This window comes from Carassius gibelio, chromosome A11, assembly GCF_023724105.1.
Source record: "Carassius gibelio isolate Cgi1373 ecotype wild population from Czech Republic chromosome A11, carGib1.2-hapl.c, whole genome shotgun sequence".
Taxonomy (NCBI): Eukaryota; Metazoa; Chordata; class Actinopteri; order Cypriniformes; family Cyprinidae; genus Carassius; species Carassius gibelio.
The window spans coordinates 19585675-19613096 of NC_068381.1; the positions used below are offsets into that span (position 1 = coordinate 19585675).

Here is a 27422-nt window from a genome sequence, read left to right on the forward strand (position 1 = left end):
TGTAGTAGTCCATTACACACCCACAGTAGGCTTCCAACAAAACAACGTTAACACACGTGCTCTTATAAACACACACCACACGTGCTCAATATCTTTACACACTGACACTGCACACTACACTGCATCTCACTGTAATCAAATTAACACCCATTACAAGGGAGCCATACTATCCCTCAACCCACTTTACATTTTCCCCATCTGACATAAACATAACATTTTTGTTTTATTCTATAAACTACTATCAACATTTCTCCCTAATTCCAAATAAATGATCATTTAGAGCATTTATTTGCAAAAACTGGTTATTTTATGCCACTCCTAACTCAAATATTTAAGGAGCTTGGCTTTGTTTGATGGCTTGTTGCCATCCATCTTCCGCTTGATCACATTCCAGAGGTTTTTAGTGGGGTTCAGGTCTGAAGATTGGGCTGGCCATGATCAGGGTCTTGATCTGGTGGTCCTCTATCCACACCTTTATTGACCTGAATGTGTGGCATGGAGCATCGTCCTGCTGGAAAATCCAATCCTCAGAGTTGGGGGCATTTTCAGAGCAGAAGGAAGGAAGTTTTCTTCCAAGACAAACTTACATGGCTTGATTCTTGTCCCCTTCACAAAAAACAAATGTGCCATATTGTGCAGCCCCAGATCACCTCAGATCCTCCACCAAATTTCACAGTGGGTGCAAGATACTGTGGGCTTGTAGGCCTCTCCAGGTCTCCTTCTAACCATTAAATGACCAGATGTTGGGCAAAGCTGAGAATTGGACTCATCAGAGAAGATCACTTTACCTTCACTCTCTGCTGGTCTACAGCTTCGTTGTCTCCAATGTATGCAATGTATGAAATTCTAAGGATGGAAGCAAACTGATGCTCACTGTATTCCTCTGCCAGTAAAACCAGAACTCAACCCTTCTTTTCCTCACTCAAAACTTTTTTCATTTTAATTTCCTTTTTTTTTTTTTTTTTTTTTCTTTTTTTTTTTTTTTTTTTTTGCATGGTCAATAGTTTGATTTACATTACTCTTGAGGTACTACTAGCACTGTTTTTGCCATCCAGCTGGTTCTATTGCAAGGGGAAAGTGATGACTATGTGGTCATCTGCGGTCACTGGAAAACGTGGATAATGCAACAATAAAATCACAGAACCAGAGCTTCACAGACACAGACATTTCTGAAAACCAACAGCTCACTATAGATATTGAACTGATGAGGCACTTATTTGTATTGCTAATAACAAAGTATAATAAACCTAAATGCTACAGACTATTATTTTGGTGGATAAAAAAAACTAACATCATGCACGCAACCAATATTTGCTTTTCAACTGTTGAAAACATGTGAAATTGAATTTATGCAAGTAGCCAGACTAGGGCCTCATATGGCTGGGATTATAGGCCCTTCACTAAAGAACCAGAAACTAAACGGATATGTAATTCTTTTAATATATTCTAATTAAAATTTCAAAGAATAATACCACTTCTGGAAGAAAAGCAGAGTTATCTGTTTTTTGCTTTAATATTTGAATTTGCACACATTTGCATTGTATTCAAATGTAATATTTATTTTTTGGAGGATTAAGATTGATGACAGCGAGCTGCTTTTTGTCATGATTTGATCAAGAAAAACCCTTTCCACACTTCGGGCAGAAAAAAGGAAAGAATAATAACAATGGAAAAAAAAGGAAAAAAATGGCAGCATAAGGAAACTAGGGAGAGACAATATTTATACCATAAACACTTTCCTCCAGTTTAAATCAGCCATTACTAAGAAGAACATAGAAACATGAAACTGGATTGTTTGGATACTGTGGTCAAGAAGAGTTGAGCATGTAACATAACATTGCAAGACAAGAAGAAAGAGAAAAGTTTGCACAGATAAATGTGCATTAGCTTTACATTACAATGTATAATTTGTAAAAAAAAAAAAATATATATATATATATATATATATACAAGATAATATTAAACCTTAATCTTAAAACAACCGATTTAAGTAGGATGAATATTCAAATCGGATGAGTGTTTTTCTTCTCCTCTCTGTCAAGGTTTCACACCCCTTTCCAGTTGGCGGTGGTAATTCAGCATTTAAGCTGGTTTGCCAACCACAATAAAACATTAGAAGAAGGTCTGGAATCTGGAGTTTCATTTAATCTTTAAAATCAATTCTTAATAACAAGCACTATGAAACAACAAAGGCTGTTGGAAAATGTTTACACCTAACTAAGAGAATTTAATCTCTAAGCGCAGTTCTTTAACTGGACTGAGGAGGGCAGCAATACGCCTTTGATGCGTCTAGTCTGCCGCAAAATCTAAAAGAGGAAGAATAAACAGAAACAGAAGCAGCTGCAAATTGACGGAAGAGAGAGTTTGAAACAAAAACAAAACAAAACAAATATAAAGATGGAACTTGTGTCTATTCGTTCGTTTTTAATGAAGCGCATGACAGCAGTAGCCGAAGAAATATTAAACGCTCTCAAAGACAACATCATTGAATACGAGCAGGAGATCGAGCGCCTGAAGCAGGAGAATTATTGTCTGAGGAGCGCTCTTACTGAAACATGCCATGGTCAGTCAAACATTCACTATAAACGAGTTTGATTTTCTTGGTCCGTGTAAATATATATATATATATATATATATATATATATATATATATATATATATATATATATATATATATTCGGCCTAGTAAATATAGCATATTTGTATAATTTATACAAAAAAATCTGCATATTCTATAACGTTATATTATATATTTATCAACGCCAAGCCTTAAATTGAACCCTGTAAAGCCTGACATGTGAAATAATAGTATAACAAATACGGAGCTCATCTTAGTTTTATTCAGCGCCCCAATCTGGGCAAAAAAAATACGCAGATGGTATTTATATGGTAAAAAAGATTTTAAGATTTTGAATGTTTACAGTTTAACAGACTATTTGCAAAAAAATCACTCTATATTTCATAATATCTCTTAGCAAATTATTTAAATGTTAAGTTTTATGATAAAATAAATAAACTAGATTTAATTTTGTGCACCAAAACATATTGCAAAGGAATAATAATACACATTTTTCAAATACTTGTTAGTATGTACGATATGAAATAACAGGTAAGTTTCTTCGGTCTAGTAAATGTTTCTCCTGAAATATTAGTAACAGGTGCATGGTGTGGTTTAATTCCAGACTGCAGCACAGGTCAGTTTGTGCAGAGGACTTGTCAGGTTCCTGTGGTTCAGGGCTGTAGAGGTCGTCTCTAGATGCTGATCCACCCTCTGATCTGGATACAGACGGGATCTGGTGGCTACGGTGGCCTCGGAATAAGAGAGAAACAGACTAATATTAGCGTAGATGACATTCTTCGTACGATGTAGTGAGTACATTGTGTGTTATGGGAAGTGTTCCTGGTTCCGGTTTACCTGCAGCCTAAAAATCCTTGTAACGGATTTGGATACTAGAAGCATATTAGTGTGTTATGTGTAAGAAACTGCAAGAGTGTGTCTGCCTCCCGAACAGTGTTAGAGTTTAGGCACTAAATAAGAAAAAGATTGCAGTTGATTTTGATATTCTAGGTATTATCAAATTGCCTGAGTTTTGAGAACGTAGCGGACGTAGAGGAGTATAATGTAAAAGGAGTATAATTCAAATACTGAGGTGCTAAACCATTCAGGGCTTTTAAAGTAATAAGCAATATTTTAAAATCTATACGATGTTTGATAGGGAGCCAGTGCAGTGTGGACAGGACCGGGCTAATATGGTCATACTTCCTGGTTCTAGTAAGAACTCTTGCTGCTGCATTTTGGACTAGCTGTAGTTTGTTTACTAAGCGTGCAGAACAACCACCCAATAAAGCATTACTATAATCTAACCTTGAGGTCATAAATGCATGGATTAACATTTCTGCATCTTTCTAAGGAAAGATTGCGATCAAGTAGCACACCTAGGTTCCTAACTGAAGACGAAGAATTGACAGAGCAGCCATCAAGTCTTAGACAGTGTTCTAGGTTATTGCATGTGGTGATTACAAGTTTTTGTTACACACACACACACACACACGCACACACACACGCTTCTTAATCAGTAAATCAAGCAAGCATTATATTATGAAAATTGAACACTATACCATGTATAAATATTTGTCATTTTAACTGAATTTATGGTCATTAATGGTCTCTGTACAAAAAACAAAAATGATTAGTGTTAAGTATTGCTATTATGATAATACTACTAATACTTTTACTAATACTAACAATATACAACACACCAAGCATTAATGAGCTTCTGGGTTCATAAATATTTATCAAGTTGTCAGCCTATTGCCTATTGTGCATTAGTTCCGCCCACTACTGAATAAACCGGCATTTCTTCAGCTTATTCTTAAAAGCTGAATAATTAAGTAAACTCCGTTATTTTGACAGGAAAATACACCAAAGGAATGGATATTTTTCACATTTAGCTTGTTGATTCAGCTTGGTATGTACTGTATGACTCTCTTTGTGCATGTCTAAGAAACAGTGCGATCAGCAAAGCAATGGCTTCACAATAGAATTTGCAGTATGTCAACATGTCATACAGATCGCTTGATGGAAAATGACACTCTAGTGTATGTATGCCAAATTCATAATTAGCCTCGCACACTGGCGAGTTAAATATAAGAATTTATTAGTCAATTATTTAGTCACCCAGAGCGAAGATTTAGTCACATATGTGAGTGATTTACTTGCAATGTACAGGGTTGCATTGCTATGAAGCTAAAATATCTGAGTCTTTTCTCATTAAACTGTACACTTTACAGTTTTCTGTAGATCGAGGTCTGTCTGAAAAAGGTATTTGACCCTTTATCAGAAAAAGTATCGTGAATGGCATTTTGTGTTGACTTGAACATTGATATTCATTCGTTTGTCTGTTATACAGGTAAAAAGTAATTTTGTGCTTCATGTCACACAGATACTCAGCAGGATGGAGTTCTGCAAGGTCCAGTGGGTTCAGAGCTCTCAGAAATACGAGTAAAGATGGAGGTTGCCACTCTGATGTCCCATGAGCCTTTGACTCATGAAGCTTCTACCACTACTTTGCACCTTTCTGAAGATTTTAAATGGCAGGGACCTCATCAGCCCCTCTCACTTTTGCCAAATGTGCTGTTGAACAATGAAGATAGCGGTGGCACATTTCCACAGTCATCCATCACAGTTAAGTCAGAGCAGTGTGATAATCACACCGGTGAATCAAACTCAACTGCAGGGCAGTCAGGCAGCAACTGTCATGCTGAAATTCCAGTACAAGACCCACCGTCTCTTCAAGGTAACATTGAAACCTCTAATGAGGTGTTACAAAAGGTTCAAAATCACCAGAACACCTCAATGTGCAAGATTTGCAGCAAGTCTTTCAGCACCAAAGGAAGTTTACGGAGACACATGCTGGTGCATCGGAACATGGCGCCTTTCTGCTGTGTTTCATGTGGGAGTCGTTTTAAATCCAAATTTCAATTGAAAGAACATGAGAGGCTCCATACAGGTGATTACCACACTATTTATTGCTTTCTCCGTAAAATCTTACCTGGTATTTATCCACCCAAGTGAAACTTTCTTGGTCCAAAGGTAAATGATATGTGTGACTCCAATAGTTTCATGAAGCAATGTGATTGCTTTGGGTGTAATATAAAAATAAACGCAGTATTTGAGTCACTGGGGTATTTATTAAGTGTACCGAAAGATGTCTTAAATTGGTTCTTTAGTCCAAAGAATGCAATTATATTGCTTTATTGAGTAACCCATAACACCATTGTGTTTTTAATCAATAATCACATTTGTAGACATTTCTTTCCCTACAGAAAGACGAGCAAAGAATCAGACCGAAGAACCAGTGAGCTCACAGTTCTCCCATGTGGAAATAATTCTGCAGCCGGACAGTGTAAATGTGAACGCAAACTCACGGCAATCTACAAGATTAAGTCTCTCTGCTCAGGGCCCTGAGAAGTTTTCTTTCCATTGCAAGATATGTGAAAGGTCATTCAATCGTCAAAAGAGCCTGAAAAACCACATGCTTTTGCACCAATGTCGAAATTACGCCTGTATATTTTGTGGCAGAAGGTTCTCTAAGAGCTGGCATCTCGCAGAGCATTTAAGAATTCACACTGGTGAAAAGCCATTTGGATGTAGTAAATGTGGAAAGACATTTGTTCAGTGGAATCAAGCAAGATCACATATAATAAAGCATCATCAAGGAGATATGTCACTGTTATCAAAGGAAAAAACCTAAACCTGTAAATATGTACTTATTACCACCTCTTTAGCAAATAAATTAGAATATGTTAATTTTGAATTTCAAATGTACATTCCTAATTATTCACGTGACAAAGAGATTCTTATCTCATGTTTTGTAAATGCATACTCTTCCTTTATCTCAAGTCTGTCATTAAAAGAGCTTTTATAGTTATTTGTGTTTCTAACTATTGCCATTTTTTTATATAAAGTATATATATTATAATAATCTCTGAAATAAATAGGTCATTATTGTGCAGTTCTTTTTAAATCTTAAAAATGTTTCAAAGTGCTCTAATGGCAGGAAAAGCCATTATAAAATATGTGCTGGGGTTAGGGGAATTGATTCATTTGTGTTAAATCCTTAATGTAAACATCTATTATTCTTTCCAATCATGCAAGCAAAACAGAGTATATTCCTACAGTGTTGTGGGCGAGACGTTGCAAGTAACACGCATTTCATAATCAGATTACTTTCTTCTAGTAACTACTTTTTTTGTTTATATATATATATATATATATATATATATATATATATATATATATATGTGTGTGTGTGTGTGTGTGTGTGTGTGTGTGTGTGTATTCAAATAAGTAATGACAGTTCGTTTTCACATTTATTGATAGATCTTCTGTCCCCATGTTAAGAGAAATCTGGAGGAAGTGCAAAGTACAAGCATGCACACAACTACAATGATTCTGTTTGTTTGGACGGGTTGAACATCATGCTGAATTTTGATGTCTTTCAGTTTTACAGCAGTAGTAAACAGACTTAATTTTATCAGCCCTTGTTTACATATACAAGATACATTTAGAATTTGGGTTCAGATCCAGGAGATGCAATAGGAAGTATTAAACTTTAAGAAGTACTCAGGCTAACCTTAAAGTGAAAATACACATGAGATTTTCATTTATCTTCTAAACACAAATTTAAATATTTTCAATGAAACCCGAGAAATTTCACTCACTCCAATGAAACTACACACACATACACAAGTAAACTACACTAAATGTATTTTTTTGATGGTGATTTTGATAAAACAACAATAGGGATGAGCAATGGATGGATGTTAGTATAGTTTTGGATGATGAACAATATGACAACATGGGTAAGCTCACAAAAAGAGAGACAGGGTATGGTGAAACTACTACAGAAGGGCAGTACAATCAGAGGAGTATTATTTGCAAGACCAGACAATCTCAGACTCTAGGTGGATACATATAACACTAACAGTAGAGCATAAAAAGTCGGGAGGGAGTTAAGCTTCCTGACCGCTTAATGAATGAAGCTTTCCTTCAGTCTGCTGGTCCTGGCCTGGAGACTCTGCAGTCTCCTCCCTGATGGCAGCAGACTGAAGAAGCTGTGGGACAGGTGGGTGGGATCACCTGTGATGCAGAGGGCTTTGCAGGTGAGACAGGTTCCATAAATGTCCTGGAGGGAGGGGAGAGAAACACCAACGATCTTTTCAGCTGCTCTCACTATGCGTTGAAGGGTTTTCCGGCAGGTCACGTTGCAGCTGCCATAACACACAGTGATGCAGCTCAACAGGATGCTCTCGATGGTGTCTCTGTAGAAGGTGCACATGATGGGGGCCGGGGCTCTATCTATTCTCAGTTTGTGGAGGAAGTAGAGATGCTGCTGTGCTTTCTTGGCCAGTGCTGTGGTGTTGTCAGTCCAGGAGTTGTCCTCTGTGATGTGCACACCCAGGAACTTGGTGCTGCTCACTCTCTCCACAGTCGCACCGTTGATGGTCAGAGGAACGTGCTGAGTGTGTGCTCTCCTGAAGTCAACAACAATCTCCTTTGTCTTCTCCACGTTCAGAGACAGATTTTTGTCACTGCACCACCCGGCCAGGCGGCTCACCTCACTCCTGTAGTTTGTCTCATCTTTGTTGCTAATGAGACCCACTACAGTTGTGTCATCTGCAAACTTAATGAAGAGGTTGGTGTTGTGTGACAGTGTGTAGTCGTGGGTCAGCAGAGTGAAGAGGAGGGGGCTCAGCACATATTTTTTCTTTTAATTCAAATTAAAAATTACACTCAATGCGTTATTATTATTGTGTTTAATAATTGACTACAATATTGAGGTTCAGCTTATTGCTAATATTTGAAATAAGTATCACAAACAGCAGAACATTCTACCATTTATCATAGTGTAAACGGAAATGCACTCAGTGTATTGCCTTTCTCACTTAGTGATTTGATTCAATTTATTATTGTTCATTTTGAATATATGTAATATTTTTAAATGTTTTATTTAATGTGTGTAATTTGAGTTTGTATTTGTTACTTTATGCTTTAGAGCTACAATTTTAATTTGTAAATAATACAAAATTATTACAATTCATTTATTTATTACATTTATGCTTTTTTAAAATTATATTATTATTATTATTGTTATTATATTTCCATCATATTTGAGAGAGGAGGCATAACAATACAATTCTGCACACATTTGGTCTGAAGCGGCCCAGAACTCATGTAAAGTTTGCGTTGATATTAACACCCAAAGTTTAAAAGAATTAAATCGCGTTCTGATTAGAGTCATTATGAGCAGGAGACAGACAACTTGGGAAAAATTCGTGCTCGTTTCTCAAAAGGCCAGCAGAGGGCGCCAGTGTATTTTAATGGATTATCACCTTCAATACCAGATTCCACCATAACCTTCTCTTTAGAAAAATGGTTTTAAATAGTGCCAGAGAAGGGTTCTTCGGGTTTTAACAATATTAGAGCCCTTTTTGTGCTAAATGGAACCCTTCTGTAAGGTTCCATAAAGAACCATGCTTTGAAAATGCTATATAGGACCTTAATGTTTATTTTCATTAATATTTGTATATAAACATTTATATCATTATTTATATAATTTTGTCTATATTATTTATTCATATAGTTTTTACTCCTCTATCTGCTTGATATTACAATATCCTGCAGTCTCTATTAGGGTTTTACATAAAAACAACAACAACATAGTGTCATTTCTAATAGAACTGGTTCTACATGTAAAGAACCTTTAAAGAACCATCTATTTGTTAGAGTGTGGTATATTTTATTGGATGTATCCTTCTAAAAAGTGATTGGAAATGATGTTAGTGTTTCTTTAATGTGCAAAAAGGAATAGTACAACTAAAAAAGAAAACGTCATTATTGACTTGGATGTCGTTTCACACCCCTTTTTTAGGTAGACTCTGGACAGGTCATGCTATCGAGGGAAGCGAGAACTGGGAATTATTCAAATGCTTGCAGCAAAAAGGTGTTGCATGAGCAAATTTGATGCAGTAGAAGGCAATTCTTGTAAATAAACCAGTAAAAAATGAAACCAGTTCAGAATATATTACAAACCAATATTTGTTCCCAAACTAGCTGTAACGAGCGACATGCAGCTGCATCTGCATCCTGATGTTTCCTATTTTAATTTGCCATTTATTTCATTTGAAATATTTAGTAAAAGTTTAGTAAATGTTTGTTAAATTTTTATCCCTTGATAATCACAAATTAGGTTCACAGGGTTGCTAAATTTAGACATATCTCCTGATTTTGATAATATGAAGCAGTTATTATTTTCAGTACTTCACCTCCGTTGATGTTCAAAACAAAACCAAAAAAGTTTCAGAGCCGATATTCTACCTTTTTTTCTGGAAAGTTTCAAATGAATCAACCACTTAAAAAAAAATAAAAAAATAAATAAAAAATAAATAAAAAAAAAAAATATATATATATATATATATATATATATAATTTTATATTTATATATATATATATATATATATATATATATATATATATATATATATATATATATATATATATATATATATATATAATTTTTTTATTATTATTTATTTATTTATTTTTCCAGGTCATATTTCACTTACCTTTCTTTTCAATCATAAACAGGTCCCCCAGGATGCCCTGCTTGAGGCAAAAGAGTGTTATGTATATGCCTAATGACAACCCTGGAATAATTACTGCAAGACAAAAGTTTTTTATTTATTTATTTATTTATTCATTTTTAAATCAACTATGCCTGCAATGAAGTTTCATACATTTACTCATGTGGCCCCTGTCATCCCTCGTGATATTTACATAGATGAGTGTAGCACTAATTGAATGGGAGCACACAGTTATTGAGGCATTTGTCTGGATTCATCTGTTAGATACGACACAGTTCACACAGGGTCCTGAGAGCGTGTTTCTAATCGTGTGTGTGCAGAAGAGGCCAGCAGGTGCCTGGTCTCAGATCAGATTCGAGGCTCTGACAGCTGCTCGAGTCCCCCAGATGGCACAGGGGCTAAGCCTCTCATTAAGGAAAGTAACTGCGTGTGTGCAGAAGAGCGAGAGAGAGGAAGAAAAAAGTGACAACACATTCATTGAGAGTCTCGTTGATTCAGGTGTCAATTAGAAATCATGTGCAAGGACGTGTCATGGTTTGCATTAGCCGGCTGAAGGCTGTGATCCTTACATGGCTCTGTATGACAGCTCAATTCCTCATTCAATTTGAGAAATAATGAAAAGTTAAAAGTGGGATAAAGGCAAATGTCCAGAAGCAGGTCAGATCAGAACCTGGCCCTTTAATGTGGACGTTTACATGTAAACATTTACTCTCATTATCACTGCATTACATTGAATCATGCAAAAACTATAGAGCTTTGATCGATAAACTAAGCATTTAGAAAACATCTTACAAAGATATATATATTATCGGAGATTTAAAGTGACAACTGATGTTTATATGCATTTTATGTAAGTAGTCTGCTTTCCTGTTATACAGATCTAATTGATTTACATTTCGAGCCGTTAGAATCTACCTTTTGGCCATATGAATATCAGCAGCGGTACTGAATTGCATGTTTTTGCTCTGTTTGAGTCTGAATAAAATTGGTATTTATTCCTCCTCCAGTATGAGCTCCATAATAGCTCGTATATTACCTGATGTCTCAAGTATGATACTCAACAAAAAACCCTTAGCAATTTTTTTATTTTATATTTTGTCTAAATGTTTGTCTAAAATAAAATCTTCCGTTTCATGTTCATATTTAGTATGTTAAACATCATTCATAACCGATGCAAAACCAGTTGAGAACCACACCAAATCACTCCTGTGAAACACAACATATTATTGTTGTTGATTATATCAGTATTATTCTTTCCCTTTTTTCTTCCACATTTAATTTTTAGGCAATGACATTTTTGTTAAACCGAACTGAAAGTGCCTTGAAAATATTACTCTCTCATTGCCTCAAAATAGTCTGCTGCGTTTCGAGATGTAACCCTTGTCTCCCGAAGCTCTAATTTATCTGGTACTCTTTATTATCCGTGAAGAACATGCCACAGGTTTCCTGCATGACTCAACAGGACACCATCGTCTCGCAGTGAACGTGTTAATGGGGGAAACCTTTCAACATACAGTCCACCAGAATCTAGCATTCTCTAAAAAAAAGTCTGCAACTGCACAGACACGAGTTTGTAAAATACTTCATTTGTTTTTATTCTTATTTAGTTAAGGCATTTCAATACAAAGCATTTCACAACCCACCGTATGACAAAGATCATGAACAATAGAATTTGTTGGGAGCAAACATGCAAAAGAAATAATAAGAGCGATAAAACACGAAAAAAAAAATGGTCTATTGTATGTTGCATTAATAAAAAGAAATATTTAAAGAACATATTTTTGTGTGTGTGTGTGATTTAAATGTATATTACAAGTTGTATTTTAATGAATTAATAAAAAATGATATGATATGCTGGTTGGCTGCCAATGCCTCAGGTGAAAATAAACAATGATTATTAAAATATATTGCCATATAATAATATATATAAGATCCCAACATAACTACAGAAATAGCAAGAGAAAACAATCCCAATCAGTCCACTAAACTTCAGGCCATACATGCACAAGTATCCCAGTTAAAAACAGTCTCTACAGTATGTTACATGTGAACAGCACTCGATGTATACAGGTCCTGTGTCAAACACTTCCTGTAATACAGGTATACATATATCCTCTGCACGGTTTATGAAGCAATTCAGTCCTCGTGGATGCTGGTCATTTTCTTTCATGAGAACTGTATTTCATGGCTTATCGTACATTCCAGGCAAGAACAAAACTAAGCTGATTTTCTTACAACATCATCTCAAGAAAGGGGAAAAAAATAGATGCTTATTTAAAGCAGGCATGTGACATTGCAGTAAAGTGCTCCCTTAAATGGTTCAGAGAAATTAGAATTTCTTGATGAAATACAGTACACTGTAAACTTTTGTAGGTCCATGCTGGAAAACAAAGCATCGTACCAGTATACTCTCAATTCCAATTCAACACACATTGAGTGTATTCATTGTTTTGTTTTTGCGTTTTGTAGTTGTTTGATATGTTGTTGCTATGCATCTATGTAAACATGCACTGGTTAGACTTACCATTGTGCCACGTTTTAAAACATTCTTGTGAAGTTAAATGAACTTCAGCTTTTAGAAACATGCTGCAAGACCTAGACCTTTTCAACGCAAAGACAGGCAGCAATTAATCCAGGAAACAGTTCAAATTTAAAGCTGATCGCAAAGCTGTTGGGTTTTGTACAAGCAATTTTTCAAAGAATCATCCCCACCATTTTCAGATAAATATGAGCCACATTAAGTGCAGCTAAAAAATGTTGTATATAGTGCAGGAATAATACATTTGGACATGCGTGTGTTTGTCTGATACTCGAGTGTATGGCGATGCAATCATCAGAAAAGGTACAAAAGCTGTCACTGGGGCCAGTACAGTGTTCGAATGGGGGGGGGGGTTCGCCTGGTTTATAAAAAAAATAATAATAGTACATGAAACATGAAAGTAATGAAAATGAAAGTGTTGATTGCTGTCATAAATGTAGAACTGCTCATGTCACATCGTTTTTTTTTTTACACATTTTTACAGCATTGCACATCATGACCAATGTGCTTAATCTCTGGCTAGTCAGTAATAAAAATGTTCTTTACTGCGAATGTTTAAAGCTTTTGTCTTAGAATCAGCCACTAGGATATTAACGAGGATAAGACAAAAATAAACAAACCTAAAAATTAAAATATGACCAGACATTAAAATTATGCTATTACATTGATTTTTTTGGAGATATATATATTATCATTTATTTATTTTTGAAGGGAGTTGGTGGTTAGTGGGACCCCCAAGGGTGAACATTGGTACCTTAAAGTATTTATCAGTACCTTAAGTGTACATATTTATACCTTCTGAAAAGGCAATGCCCAAGTGACAACTTCTCCAACTTTTTTTCTACATGACGTGTACTGTACTGTAAATATGTGTGAAGTGTTAGCTTTGGACAGCAGTGATGATGTTTACTTAACTGTTAGATTTCTCTCTATGGGATATGTAAAAAGCTTGAACTTCCTTTGTGTGCTTTTCTAGATAAACACACAGAGCTCTCCTCTGTGCTAATTCACTAGACCCAAGCTTTTGATCAGATATTACATGCACAGTGGCATCCCTGTCTGTAAAAAGGTATTGATGTCACTGACTTCGCAAATAACAAAGAACTGATGAACAGATGAACAGATTGAATAGTGTAGTGTGCTACTGAAAAAAGGTCATTCATTTGTAGGCATTGAAATGGACGAATACGATTACTGTTGAAACTGTGCCTGGTTTAGATAAACATCTTATTCATCCGACATCAATGGCTCCCAAAATGATCTATGGACCCTCTTTGGGGAAACTGCAGCAGTGTAAACACTGACACTTCTGATTGTGAGTAATTCCGGTTGTAACGTTTTGTTGATTTTCCAAACAAAATGAGGCAGTTGGACTCAGTGTTAAGTATGAAACAGTTTTGTAATACAAAGTATCAGTGTTGCATTAAAATATCCTAAAATGCTAGATTTAGAAAACGTTCCATCATTGGACTGATTTCTGTAATGAAAGTGCACCAAGCCTCTACATATTAAAATCATTTGGTGATATGCATAGTTAAACTCGTTTTAATGATCTCACTGGCGTTTACATGGAATCATTTGGGATAAAGGTTTATCAGCAGGTTTTTGTCTTTCTGTAAAAGCAGCATTCTTCCCAATGACTATCTTGAGGGCAGGAGATGTATTAATGTGGCATACAGTGTGAAAAATGTCTATCATTTATTGTATAATTTACCTAAACAGTGAAAACATAGAATAAAATAATAATAATAATAATAATAATAATAATAATAATAATAATTATTATTATTATTATTATTATTATTATTATTATTATTGTGTGTATCAATTCACCCTAAGAAAAATCAATAGATTTTAATCAAAAAAAATAAAAAATAAAATAAAAACAACAACATTATTTAGAATTGTTAAAGTAGGTGGATAAACACAAATAGAAAGAATAAAATTAATGACATCTGGGGGGAAAGGGAAAGTGAATTTTTATTAATGTGGTATATGGTGTATGAAAATCAGATAACGTATTTAAAACAAAATTATACTGTGTGCAACACAAATCAATTAAACTTAAATCAATTGACCTGAAATAATAATAATAATAATAAAAAAACATCAATAAAATAAATAAAAAAGGATTTTAACACTAGGTCAATAAACACAAATATACAGAATAAAATACATGACATGAGAAACACAGTGGAATATTAATGTTAGTATATAATGTGTAAAAATCTGTATTAAAATAAATAGAATAATTTACTTAAATCATGCAAATTTTACATTTAAAATGCAATAATATTGTGTGCAGTAAATACAAATCGATCAATTCCACAAAAAAAAAAAAAAATGCATTAATGGGTGAATGGGTGAAAAGACTGTAATGCTTTGATGCTCTATGCTTTGTGGGTTGGCAGAAATACATCTGGAGATAATGAATGCCCCATACAGTCACAGGGCTAAATGCTCATGGTTATTACACCCAGGCAGCACTGTAATGTGCTCAATTACAAAAGCTCCTCCATTCAGCCCTGTACTGGCAGAGTACAGATACATCAAGCACTCTTATTTGATTAAAAGCCTCTTGACAAAATTGAATTGGTGAATGAACTACAGTTGAGTGGGCGACACCATTCTGAGCACACTCCAGGCCTCATTTCTGCCCGAGAGGGAGAGAGGACCCATATCAACTGACCAAAATGGCCACGAAGCATTCCTAGAGAAGCACGTGAGCAAGAATAATGCTGATTATTGATGCAAGTTGTGCTTCTACAGTCATTCTAGGCAGGTGCCATGTGAAGTTTTGGCAAAATAGTACATCTCTCATCACGCCATTCATGGATAGGAACAAAGTTATTCATTTCTCATACATGCATGCTTTCCTAAACCATAATGGATACGGACAGAGAATAGAAATGATTTTTTTTTTTTTTTTTACGTAATAAACCCAAACTGACACAGGCCTGACCTGATACGAAATGAAAGTGAAACGAATCTAAAAACGTCACTGTAAAGCACACACTCTAGTATACCAATGTGGAGTAAGGTCAAATGTCAGATTAGGGCACACTTGTCCTGGTTCACTGAGACGATCACAGACAGGCACAAGTTGAAACCACAAATATCCTCCTCCTCCTCCTGCTCTTCATTCCCTTGTCAACTGATCCACAAAATAAGAAACAGTCACAGGCCAAGATATAGATATTTTTTAACAAAACGAACAAAAAAGCTGCCCTTGGGTCAGATTCTTCGACCACACTGTCCTTCTGAGGACAAAAACAAGTGGGCAGAAAATATAAATGGCACAAACAAACACCACTGTACCTCAAAGTGTCTCGGAGAGTTCAAACACACGGTGATGCAGGGAGCTCCACCATAAAAGCTCCGGTACAGCTAGCCCACGAGTCCAGGGAGAGGACCTGTTGTGTTAAAGCAGGTTTGGGAGCGTGTGCTCAGATCTGTGTGTGGTGTGTGTGTCCTGGCGGTGTGTATGGAGGCGGCGCCGGATTGGGTTTGATTCCCCGGCTCTTCATGTAAGAAATGAACTGGTCAGGAATCTCAGCCAGAACATCTTTGGCCAGTCGTGCCATGCTCAACACGTGGTTTCCCGTCCGGTCCATGTAATCCCGGAACGGCACAAACTGTGAGGGGCAGGAAGCAACGTGCACATTTATTCATCTGTCCACTTATATAGGGGTTCTTAACCTTCTTATTTAAAGGCCTCACGTTGTCCAATATAATATTCAAGGGCCCCCCAAAATAAGGTTCTCAGCGATCCTTCAGAAATCATTCTAATATGCCGATCTGGTGCTCAGTTATTGTTGCTAATCAATAATTGATTGAAATATTATGATCTTTCTTATTATTATGAATGTTGAAATGGTTTTTGCTACTTACATAGTGATAATTTTTTTGATGAACTGAATGTTTAATTGAAATCTTATAAATAAATGTCTTGACTCTCAATCAATTTAATTCACCCCTGTGATAGAATACATTTTCATTAAAAAGTATATATATGTACAGTACGTGTCAAATTCGATTTTTTTTTTTTAATGATTTTCTTTGAGTTCGTGTAACATTGAAGACTTAATTAATGGCTGCTGACAATATAAATTCCAATAATATTTCAGATACTAAAACTTTTACTAAACTTTGATCAAATAAATTCAGTCTTGGTGGGCATAAGATGTTTTAAAGAGTCTTACAGATTCCAAACTCTTGACTGGTGTTACATTGATTAGTTAACTAAAACCATTTATTAATACACTACACATTTTTTTTTAAGAAATTAATTTTAAGTGATTTTGCAGCACTTGTAAGTCAACTTTCCATTCATCCCAAAATGTTTTCATCTTCAACCCATTCATGGGAAAGTGCATTGATGATATAAATATGAATGAATACCTTCCTTGCCCAGTTCAATCAACTATCCCCAATTTTTTAATCCACCCATCAATAAAATCCTTCACATTACAACAGCCCTCCAGCCATTAATCCAATCTATCAATCCATTCTAGGCTTTTCATTCATACATCCACCCACTCAATGCATTCTTCCCCATCCATCCTCTATTCATTCATCCATCCATACCTACATTATTGTACTTTCATCCATCCATCCATACCTCCATCCATCCAATGCATTCTTCCCCATCCATCCTCTATTCATTCATTCATCTATCATTCAAATTCTTGGGGCCCTATAAAACACCCGGCTCAATGCTAGGCAAGGCGCAGCGCAAGTGTGTTTGCTAGTTTCAGTCCGGCGCCGTTCGCATTTTCCCATTCAGCACCACGTCGTTTAATTAGCAAATGCATTTGCACTCATTTTGGCGCCCGTGGGCGTGCTGGTCTAAAAAAAGAGGTGTGTTCAGGCGCATTGCTGGCACAATGCAATTTCCAACTCAAACCTGGTCTAAAGTCTGGCGCAATGTTTTTTCTTTGTTATTTAAAGAGCGTACACACTTCTTATTAAACACAGCAGCACACAAACATGCCAAATATTACAAATTATAGGATTGCAATACATAAGATTTTTTTTGTAGGCTATATATATATATATATATATATATATATATATATATATATATATATATATATATATATATATATATATATATATACATATATATATATATACATGCCTAGATGTCATAATGAATCATAATGAGTCAACGCATGTATCAGAATTAGGTTCTATTTGCTCACACACGAGCATATCCGTTTCATAGCAAATCCGTCATGGCACGAGCGTAACTGGCTCTTAAAGGGAATGGAAGATGAGACTCTGATTGGTTTATTACATGTTATGCCCAAAAAACACCCATTACTCATTAAGAGAATAGCTACACCCCGTTTAAACCATGCGCCCGGGTGCACCAACCGTTTTTCCGTCGTTAAAATATCAAAAGTGGATTTGGGCATGCCCTGAGTGCACCTGCGCCGTGCGCTTTACACTTTGCGTTTAGATCGTTAAAATAGGGCCCTTGGACTTTTATCTATCCATCCATTCTTGGCCTTTCATTCATTTATCCATCTATCCATGCATTTTTCCCCATCAGCCCTCCATTTATTCATCCAAGTCAATCATTGATCCATTCATTCAAGCATCTATTAATTCATCCTTCTCCCTTTCATCCATCCACAAATCCGTTTATTTATGGGAAAGACAACAACATCCCAAAATATTCTTATCATTTCTTCCTGTATAAAATAAATTAAATAGTGCCTCAAGAGTGAATTCTCTTCACTTTGCTCACAGTCTTTGACTCTGTAGCCTGAGATATTCTTATTACTACTAATGACAGGTTGCATTCATAGGGGAGCTGCATAATGAATTGCTTTATAATAATGTGGGTTATGGTCTGGAGCTGTTACACCGAGTCTCGATTCCACAGTGACTGAAGGGTAATTAAAATTCTCATGCATAATGGATTTGATTATTGAAAGAAAGAGACGAGGGGCGACAAGTCACAGCTATTTTAAACCTGTAAGTTAACATAACATACTTGTGGATTAAACAAGTTTGAAAGAGCATTATTCCCCCCCCCAAAAAAAAGAAGTAGACTATGTCACCTGGACAATGTCTCGCTCTGCTAATTTTCCTCTTGAGGAAATCCTGATGTCATCACCATCCAACTCGACCATAGCTGTGGGAAAAGACAAGAAGTACATGTGAATCACTGCTCATTTATTTAAAAAAAAAAAACTAAATATTAAACTTCATTTTTATTTTCATGAATACAGTTTTGAAATGAAATGAGGGTGGGTAAATAATGACAACATCTTTTAAACTACTCCTTTTATTGTATGCATAGTGATTTATTCAGTCTCAAAACTACTAGGGCCATCATTTTCTTCAACTTCAAGTACTGCTTTGACCCCAGCTGATTGTAATTGGTCTCTGTAACCAGAATGCACAGAGCGAATTCCAATACAGTCTTCTCAAACCAGAGGCCTTCTCCACACGACCTGCTCACCTCATCCGACAGGAGCTCATCTTCCACATCTGTGCTCATGAGGTCTGTTGTTTTTCTTGGAGGAAGCTCTATTTCAATATTGACCGATGACTCTCTCGACTTCTCAAGTGATCTGACAGATCACTACAAGCCCTGACATGATAGTACGTGCTTAAATCCCAGGCAGTACGGTTGATAATTACATCTCACTCTGTGATTAGCCTAAATCAGGTCTCTTTAAATCACCTTTTGATTACCTGTACTGCAAACACAGCTCTGACTGAGAAAAACAACCGTGTTAATTGCTACCAAAGCACTTGTTTGACTAATTGCTATAAACAGCTTCAGAGGCACTCAGTAGGGTTTAAGGGTATGTGATAACACTTTACTTAAAGTCTTTATGTACAGTGTATTATATACAATATGCATTGCAATGCATTATGTCTTTTCATAAATATTTTGACTTTTGGCTTTAGTTAAGTGTTACCAGGTATGCTTACACATGACAATGATTGTGCTAAAAACAGAACAGACCGATAGATAGATAGATAGATAGATAGATAGATAGATAGATAGATAGATAGATAGATAGATAGATAGACAGACAGACAGACAGACAGACAGACAGACAGACAGACAGACAGATAGAAAGATAGACAGATAGACAGATAGATAGATAGATAGATAGATAGATAGATAGATAGATAGATAGATAGATAGATAGATAGATTTTTTTTTTTACACCCCTTAACTTACCATCAAATTCAGCCTGTCCAACCCCAACAATAATGATGGACATGGGAAGCTTGGCAGCCTGATGGAGAAACAACATTATTAATTGTCTCAAATCACACATTTACCTTTTATGGTAACACTTTATATTAACTTGCATTAATAAACCATTAGCAAACATTATATAATGCTTAATGGATGATCAGTTAATATATATTCAAAGAGTAAGAGGTGAGGTAATGTAAAAAGGTGAGATAATGTGCTTGTTAACGTTTGCTAATACACTTATTAAACATTACATAATGTTTAACAAATCATTATTTCATGTAAGTTCAAAGGTTTAGAAATGTCAATAAACTTCGAATTCCATATGATCAAGCACTTCCTGAAAATCTACAAATGATTTTAACACGTTATGCAGTGATTAAAAGCTTGCGTTAATACACAACACTTTTGCTGCTATTGTGGTGATACGGGCGAGGGTTAGAGGCAGGATTGGTGGTTTGGGAAGGTTTAAGGGTTGGTCGAAGAGTCAGCCGTGTACAGTCATCAATTTGATTACTATAAGGGAATACAATCTGTTTGTATTACATTGTTTTGACAAATGAACAAGTATTTTCTTAAAAAAGAGAAATGTTTTCCCATTTATTTATGATTTAAGTAATAGCTATCCTGTTTAATTAATGCTATACTGAAGAGTATATACTAATGTGAGTGCATTAGCTAAACTTAACCAGCCACCCTTTACATAAACCTTGTTACATTAGCTAAAGGTCCAAAGCCCATAAAGATACTATATGATTAGTAATCATTTATAAACATTTACAAATGATGAATAGTTTCAACTTTAGATTGGCTACTGCTAAACCATGAACTAATGATTAATAAAAAATCAGTAAAGATGTGTAGAAAGAGTAAATTTGGGTCTTTCGGGACACTTTTTGCCATCAAGATGACTGCTCATGAAGGTATTAATGACTGTAAACATTTATTAACATTTGCAAATTATGAAAAGTTTCCACTTTAGATTGGCCACTGCAAAAAACACGAACAAACAATTAATAAATTATTCATTAAGATGTGTAAATAGAGGTCTACACAACAAACAAAGACCAACAAAATTGAGATCACATGAACTGAAAGTTTACTGACATGTGTAAGCGTTTCAATTTATATTAAATAATCATATGTCAATAATTAGGGAATGTTAAGTAAATTTATTAGTAAACATTTACAAGAACATTTAAATGTATATTAACTAATTATCTATTAAGCATTATATAATCTTTGTTAATGATTTAGAAATGAAAGTCATTACAAAGTGCTACCCAATTCATATCTTTACATACATCAATTCAATGAGACAGATAGATTATAGAGAGAAAGACAGGTAGATAGAAAAATGACAGATGGATAGAAAGATAGATAACCTAATAGCTTCCTTGTGATTCTGTATTGCTTAACATTTTTTGTAAATGAATGGGACCGAATGCTTTGGAGGGTTAGAGGGTATTCTAGAGGGTGAGCAGGAGGAGAGGGAGGCGGGGCCAGTATGATGAGCACGACCCCCGCTTCAGCAGCCCTCCCGCCGACTCCCCGTCCAGACACTTCTCTCATATACAGCACACTTATTTACCACAAAAACACCATTTTTGTATTGTTTATGTGCCCTGTTAAATTAAAGGCTAGTCGTTTCTAGTAACTATCTGCACAGCCACACAGCACAGCTACTAACACCACAACAGCCAGACAAAATGACTAAATCAAATCACATCTGACCCCACTACGACCACACGTGCAGAAAAAAAAAAAACCTTTACCAATGTCTGCCAGTAAAAAGGCAGAAGATAATTAATGTTCATTATGCATTTAAATGCAAGTTTGCTAACATGGCATTACATACAGTTATTAAAGAGATAAAAAACTTAAAAATGAAAATTCTGTCATTAATTACCCCCATATTGTTCCAAACCCATAAGACCTTTGTTCATTTTTAGAACACAATTAAAGATATTTTGGATTAAATCCGAGAGCTCCCTGACCCAGCATAGACAGCAACACAACTACCATGTTCAAGGCCCAGAAAGGTAGTAACGGCCACTGAAAAACACTAAACAAGACTCTCGTATGAAGCTACGAGAATACTATTTGTGCACAAAGAAAACAAAGAAAAAAAGGGGTCCTTCAATCGACAATTTCTTCTCTTCTGTGTTGCGTTCACGAAAGTACCACAACGCATGTGCATTCCTCAGCTTGCAAACAAGGTGCAGCACATCTGGGTTCTGCATCAGAACGCCGGCTCCTGTGTCAGCAGCATCTTCACACTCATGCACCATGGTACTCTTGTGAACACACATCGACTGACACGGAAGAGAAGAAATTGTGATTTGTGATTTCTGTTTTTTTTTTTTTTTCTGTATTTTTAATCAAATAAATGCAGCCTTGATAAGCATAAGAAACTTCTTTAAATAAATGAAGGAATAAATACATTGCACTGATCCCGATCTTTTGAACATTTCGAAGACTTGCAAGCTTCGACCTATGTTTCTTTAGTAGACATTTGGAATGTTTTGAATCATCTCACAATTCATTTCACAGATCAACTGGCAAGTAAATTCACTTGCTTCATTTTTTAAAAACTTAATTTTTACTTGTGGCACTTGCAGAGCATTTGATTGTTATGTGTAAATGAATAAAATCCCACAGAAGCATCAATTTCAAGCTCTACTTCCTGTGATTGGAGCCCAAAATAATAATACCGTTCCCCCCCTTTGAGATGTTCTGTAATGAAAACTTTCCTGTTGCTCTTCTGACAGGTTTAGAGACCAAATCTTCATTTTTCGCTCCAAGACCATAACAACAAATAGTCTGTTACTGACAGGGGGTGTAAGGCGTTTTCTGTTTCCACAATCTTAAATTATCAGTGCAGAGCTTCTGACAGTCAAGTCATGCCTGCATGTCATAAAAGAGAGGCAGGGCACTATGAATAATTGAAGTTGGTTGTCCCATTTGTGCCATCGTCTTCAGTCATGACTGACAGGACAGATATTTAAAGAAATGAGAAAACAAAAGTCACGCATGCTGTCCCAAACCTCCACACTAACATGTATGAACACAGAAACACGTGTGCATTAGGAACCTGCACCATGTTTCTTCATAACCAAAGCTGCACGCTCACATGCTGACAGCATTATTATTTGGTCTAGGGAGAATGCTAATGTAATGTCATCAGTCCCCAGCTGCTGTAGGAAAATTATCATCTTGCTGGTAAAGGAAATGCATGATTCGGAGAATTAAATTGGCTTTTGGACTTTAAAGGAACAGTTTAGACAAAAAGGACAATTCTGCCATTATGTACTACTCTTGTCATTCCAAAACCACATGCTGTTATTATTGTATTATTATTACAATCATTATTTTTATTATTTGTAGCACAAAAAAAGATACTTTTTGGAGAATCTTTTGAAGATTTATAAACAAAGTAGAATTTTATTGGGATTTTAATGATTAGGTCACAATCCCTTAAAACTGTCATGAATCAGCTCTATCAACAATACATTCATAGTTTTATTTATAATCTCATAATGGTGTAACAATCAACACTCTGTGAAAAGCTGGACATATAGAAATATTGCAGGGTTTTTGTAGTTGTTGTTGTTTTTTAAGGAAAAAAATCATTTGAAAAATGTGGATGAAATCTTGTCACTTGCCTATAGCTTTTTTTATCAGTATTATGTATCTCATATAATTAATTGCAAATTAATTTTGCATGAATTTGGGATGAAAAATGTCCAAAAATAGCAAATCTAATAAAAAATACCAATACCAAAAGACTACAGTATATTTTGATTCAACATAAAAAAAAGTTTTTTTTTATGAAAATTTTCACTGAGTCATTCAACTATACTATTACTATACCATATTACAACAGGATGAAGATGTCTGAATTTTTCTTATTTTTGTTGAAATATCATGTTTTTCCATTTAGCATTCTTCAAATTCCAAAAGTTTTCACCCCCCAGCTCTTAATGCATCTTGTTTCCTTCTGGAGCATCAGTGAATGTTTGAACCTTTTTTTAATTAGTTGTGTTTGAGTGCCTTAACTGTCCTCAGTGTGAAAAGATGCATCTCAAAACCGTACTTTACTGCTGGAAAGGGTTAAAAAAATGCAAAGATGCTGGAAAACGTCTCGGTTACGTCTGTAACCTCGGTTCCCCGAGAAGGGAACGAGACGATGCGTCGATAACGCTTTGGGAACGCATTCTGCGTGAGTGCGTCTGAAGCCTCCATGTCAACTAGTCCAATGGCGAGAGTGAGCGTCAGGAGTGACGTCACGACCAGGAATTGATAAAAACCCCAACCGGAGCAACCGGTGTTAGCTTCGACAGTGCCGAAGCAAGTCGATCACAGGAACGAAGGAAGTATGGCAGGGAGACGCATCGTCTCGTTCCCTTCTCGGGGAACCGAGGTTACAGACGTAACCGAGACGTTCCCCATCGAGGGAGAGACGATGCGTCGATAACGCTTTGGGAACGAGAATACCCAAACCGCCATATTACAAGTGCCTGAGTGTCAGACAGAAAACCCAACGCCTCTAGAATTAAAAACCTGAGACCCGGGAGTAGCGTCCAGGTCTAGGCTATAAAACCTGACGAACGTGAGTGGCGAGGACCAGCCTGCCGCATCACAAACATCCTGAAGAGAGGCCCCAGATAATAAGGCTCTAGAGGCCACCATACTCCTAGTAGAATGAGCTCTGACCCCCAAAGGGCACGGTAGGTCAGAAGACTCATAGGCAAGAAGGATAGCCCCAACTATCCACTTACTAAGTGTCTGTTTAGTGGCAGGAAGACCTATCTTAGGTGACCCGAAACAAACAAACAGCTGATCGGATTTCCGAAAAGAAGAAGTCCGATGAACATAAGTGTCCAATGCTCGCACCGGGCACAAGAGGTTAGACTTTTCCTGGTCCGATGATGCAAACGGGGGAGGACACAAAGCCTGCAGAACAATAGGTCTCGGAACAACGGTCGGTACCTTAGGGACGTATCCCTGCTTCGGGTAGAGAAATGCTTTGACCATCCCAGGTGCAAATTCAAGGCAGGTGGGAGAAACCGAGAGAGCCTGAAGGTCTCCGACTCTTTTAAGGGACGAAATAGCAAGGAGAAAAGTAGTCTTAAACGAAGGAAACTTCTCAGAGACCGAATCCAGGGGTTCAAACGGAGCCCTAGAAAGGCCTTCTAAAACTATAGCCAGGTCCCAGGCCGGCACTCTAGAACGAGTTGCAGGTCTCAGCCTCAAGGTGCCACGAAGGAAACGAGAGATAAGAGGGTCTCGACCCAGAGATGCACCACCCACTGGGGCGTGGAAAGCCGAGATGGCCGCCACGAAAACTTTTAAGGTGGATGGACATAGACCAGAAGCGAAGCGGTCTTGTAAAAACTCAAGAACTGAGCCAACAGAGCAGTGGACGGGGTCACACTGATGTTGGTAACACCAAGAAGAAAAAACATTCCATTTGAGTCTATAAAGTTTCCTCGTAGCTGGAGCTCTGGAGCTAAGAATGGTCTCCACAACCTCAGTTGAGAGACCACTCTCTATGAGTTGCGCCCCCTCAGAGGCCACACCCAAAGCTTCCAAATCTCTGGCCGGGGGTGAAATATAGTGCCCCCGGCCTGAGATAGAAGGTCTTTCCTGATCGGGATCTCCAAGGGAGAACCGTTGAGGAGATGAATCAGGTCCGCAAACCAGATTCGACTCGGCCAGTGTGGAGCTACGAGAAGTAGACTTACTCCGTCCTGGCGGACTCTCTCCAGAACTCCTGGGAGCAGAGCAACAGGGGGAAAGGCTTACAGACGTAGCCTCGGCCACGTCTGTACCATAGCGTCCAACCCCAGGGGGGCTGGATGAGTAAGGGAGAACCATAGTGGACAGTGCGTCGTGTACTGAGAAGCAAACAGATCCACTTCTGCTTGGCCATAACATTCCCATATGAGCTCCACCACCTCCGGGTGAAGCCTCCATTCCCCTGGCCTCAGCACCTGCCTCGACAGGGTGTCTGCTCCAATATTCTGAGTCCCTGGTATATACATCGCCCTCAGAGAGCGTAATTTCCCCAGAGACCACAGGAGGATCTGGTGCGCTAATTTGCAGAGTGGGCGCGAGCGCAGACCCCCCTGACGGTTGATGTAAGAGACCACCGATGTATTGTCTGTGCGGACCAGCACATGATGGTCCCTCAGGTCTGGCAGGAAGTGCCTCAAAGCATTGAAGACAGCCATCATCTCCAGGCAGTTGATGTGCCAAGAGTGATGATGGCTCTCCCACAGACCCTGAGCTGAGCGGCCTTCCATTACCGCTCCCCAGCCGGTAAGGGAAGCATCTGTCGAGATGGTAACCCGATGACAAAGAGCTCCCAATACCGGACCCTGGGACAGGAACCAGTGTTCTCTCCATATGACCAAGGCGCGGAGACACCGCCGCGTGATCTTGATCGTACGAAGTGGGTTTCCCCTCGGGGAGAACCCTCTGGTCCTGAGCCACCACTGTAAAGGTCTCATGCCCAGCAGGCCAAAGGGGATCACATTGGACGCTGCTGCCATGAGACCCAACAATCTCTCGAACTGTTTTACAGTGCGTGACTGGCCTAGCTTTAGCTCCGAAGTGGCTGCGAGGATGTTGGCTACACGAGCGGGCGAAAGAGAGGCTCGCATCGTGACCGAATCCCATACCACCCCAAGAAAAGTGGTCCTCTGTAATGGAGATAGCACACTCTTCTTGGTATTGAGCCTCAAACCCAACTTTTGCATATGAGCGAGGACGACATCTCGATGCCGAACCGCCAACTGTTCTGATTCTGCTAAAATCAACCAGTCGTCCAGGTAATTCAGAATACGTATGCCCTGCAGCCTGAGCGGGGCCAGAGCTGCATCTACGCATTTCGTGAATGTGCGGGGTGAGAGAGCTAGACCGAAGGGAAGTACCCGATACTGGTATTCTTTGCCCCCGAAAGAAAACCTTAGGAACTTCCTGTGCTGAGGGAGGATGGAGATATGGAAGTACGCATCTTTTAGGTCTATTGTGACGAACCAGTCCTCGGATCTGATTTGAGTCACGATCTGTTTGAGTGTCAGCATCTTGAATTTTAATTTCTGAACTGTACGATTCAACAGACGAAGATCTAAAATGGGACGCAGCCCTCCATCCTTTTTTGGAACAATGAAATAACGGCTGTAAAAACCCGATGCCCTGTCGGGAGGATACACCTGCTCTATAGCATTTTTCGCTAAAAGAGATTTCACTTCTTGCTCCATGACCAGAGCCTGCTCGGGATGCACTACTGTGAGCAACACCCAGTTGTAGCGTGGGGGACGAGAACCGAACTGGATTCTGTAACCCTTCTCTACTATCTGCAGGACCCATTGAGATATATTCGGCAGACTTTTCCATTCTGTCAGACATTCTACTAAGGGAACCAGCCTCTCGAGGCTGGCCTCTGGTGTAATTTGAACAGCTAGTTCGGGGACCTGAAGCCGAAGCGCAGGAACCACC

General features: G+C 37.5%; 2 protein-coding genes across 3 annotated transcripts in view; one reads left to right on the plus strand and one right to left on the minus strand.

Annotated features, from left to right (window-relative positions):
* Positions 1-2325: 2325 nt before the first annotated feature.
* LOC128022596 (zinc finger protein OZF) lies at positions 2326-6431 on the plus strand. Of its 2 annotated transcripts, none has more exons than XM_052610312.1 (3): positions 2326-2563; positions 4944-5510; positions 5827-6431. In XM_052610312.1, the coding sequence occupies exons 1-3, from the start codon at positions 2398-2400 to the stop codon at positions 6252-6254; spliced, it is 1161 nt and encodes a 386-aa protein (XP_052466272.1). In that variant the 5' UTR covers positions 2326-2397; the 3' UTR covers positions 6255-6431. The 2 variants fall into 2 exon arrangements, with proteins under 2 accessions (XP_052466272.1, XP_052466273.1); XM_052610313.1 differs by lacking the exon at positions 2326-2563 and adding an exon at positions 3012-3369.
* An 8241-nt stretch (positions 6432-14672) lies between these two features.
* Positions 14673-27422, minus strand: part of LOC128022606 (copine-5) — a gene marked incomplete at its 5' end in the record, with an annotated part of 39317 nt that continues 26567 nt past the window's right edge. Inside the window, 3 exon segments of the mRNA XM_052610325.1 lie at positions 14673-16320; positions 18757-18830; positions 19896-19953. Coding sequence (XP_052466285.1) covers positions 16132-16320; positions 18757-18830; positions 19896-19953 — 321 coding nt within the window.

Bases quoted from the DNA above. Each gene is read 5' to 3' on its own strand.
- LOC128022596 (XM_052610312.1), top strand. From the start codon at position 2,398: ATGGAACTTGTGTCTATTCGTTCGTTTTTAATGAAGCGCATGACAGCA. The intron at 2,564-4,943 runs GTCAGTCAAACA...CATGTCACACAG, and splicing joins TCTTACTGAAACATGCCATG to ATACTCAGCAGGATGGAGTT. The intron at 5,511-5,826 runs GTGATTACCACA...CTTTCCCTACAG, and splicing joins ACATGAGAGGCTCCATACAG to AAAGACGAGCAAAGAATCAG.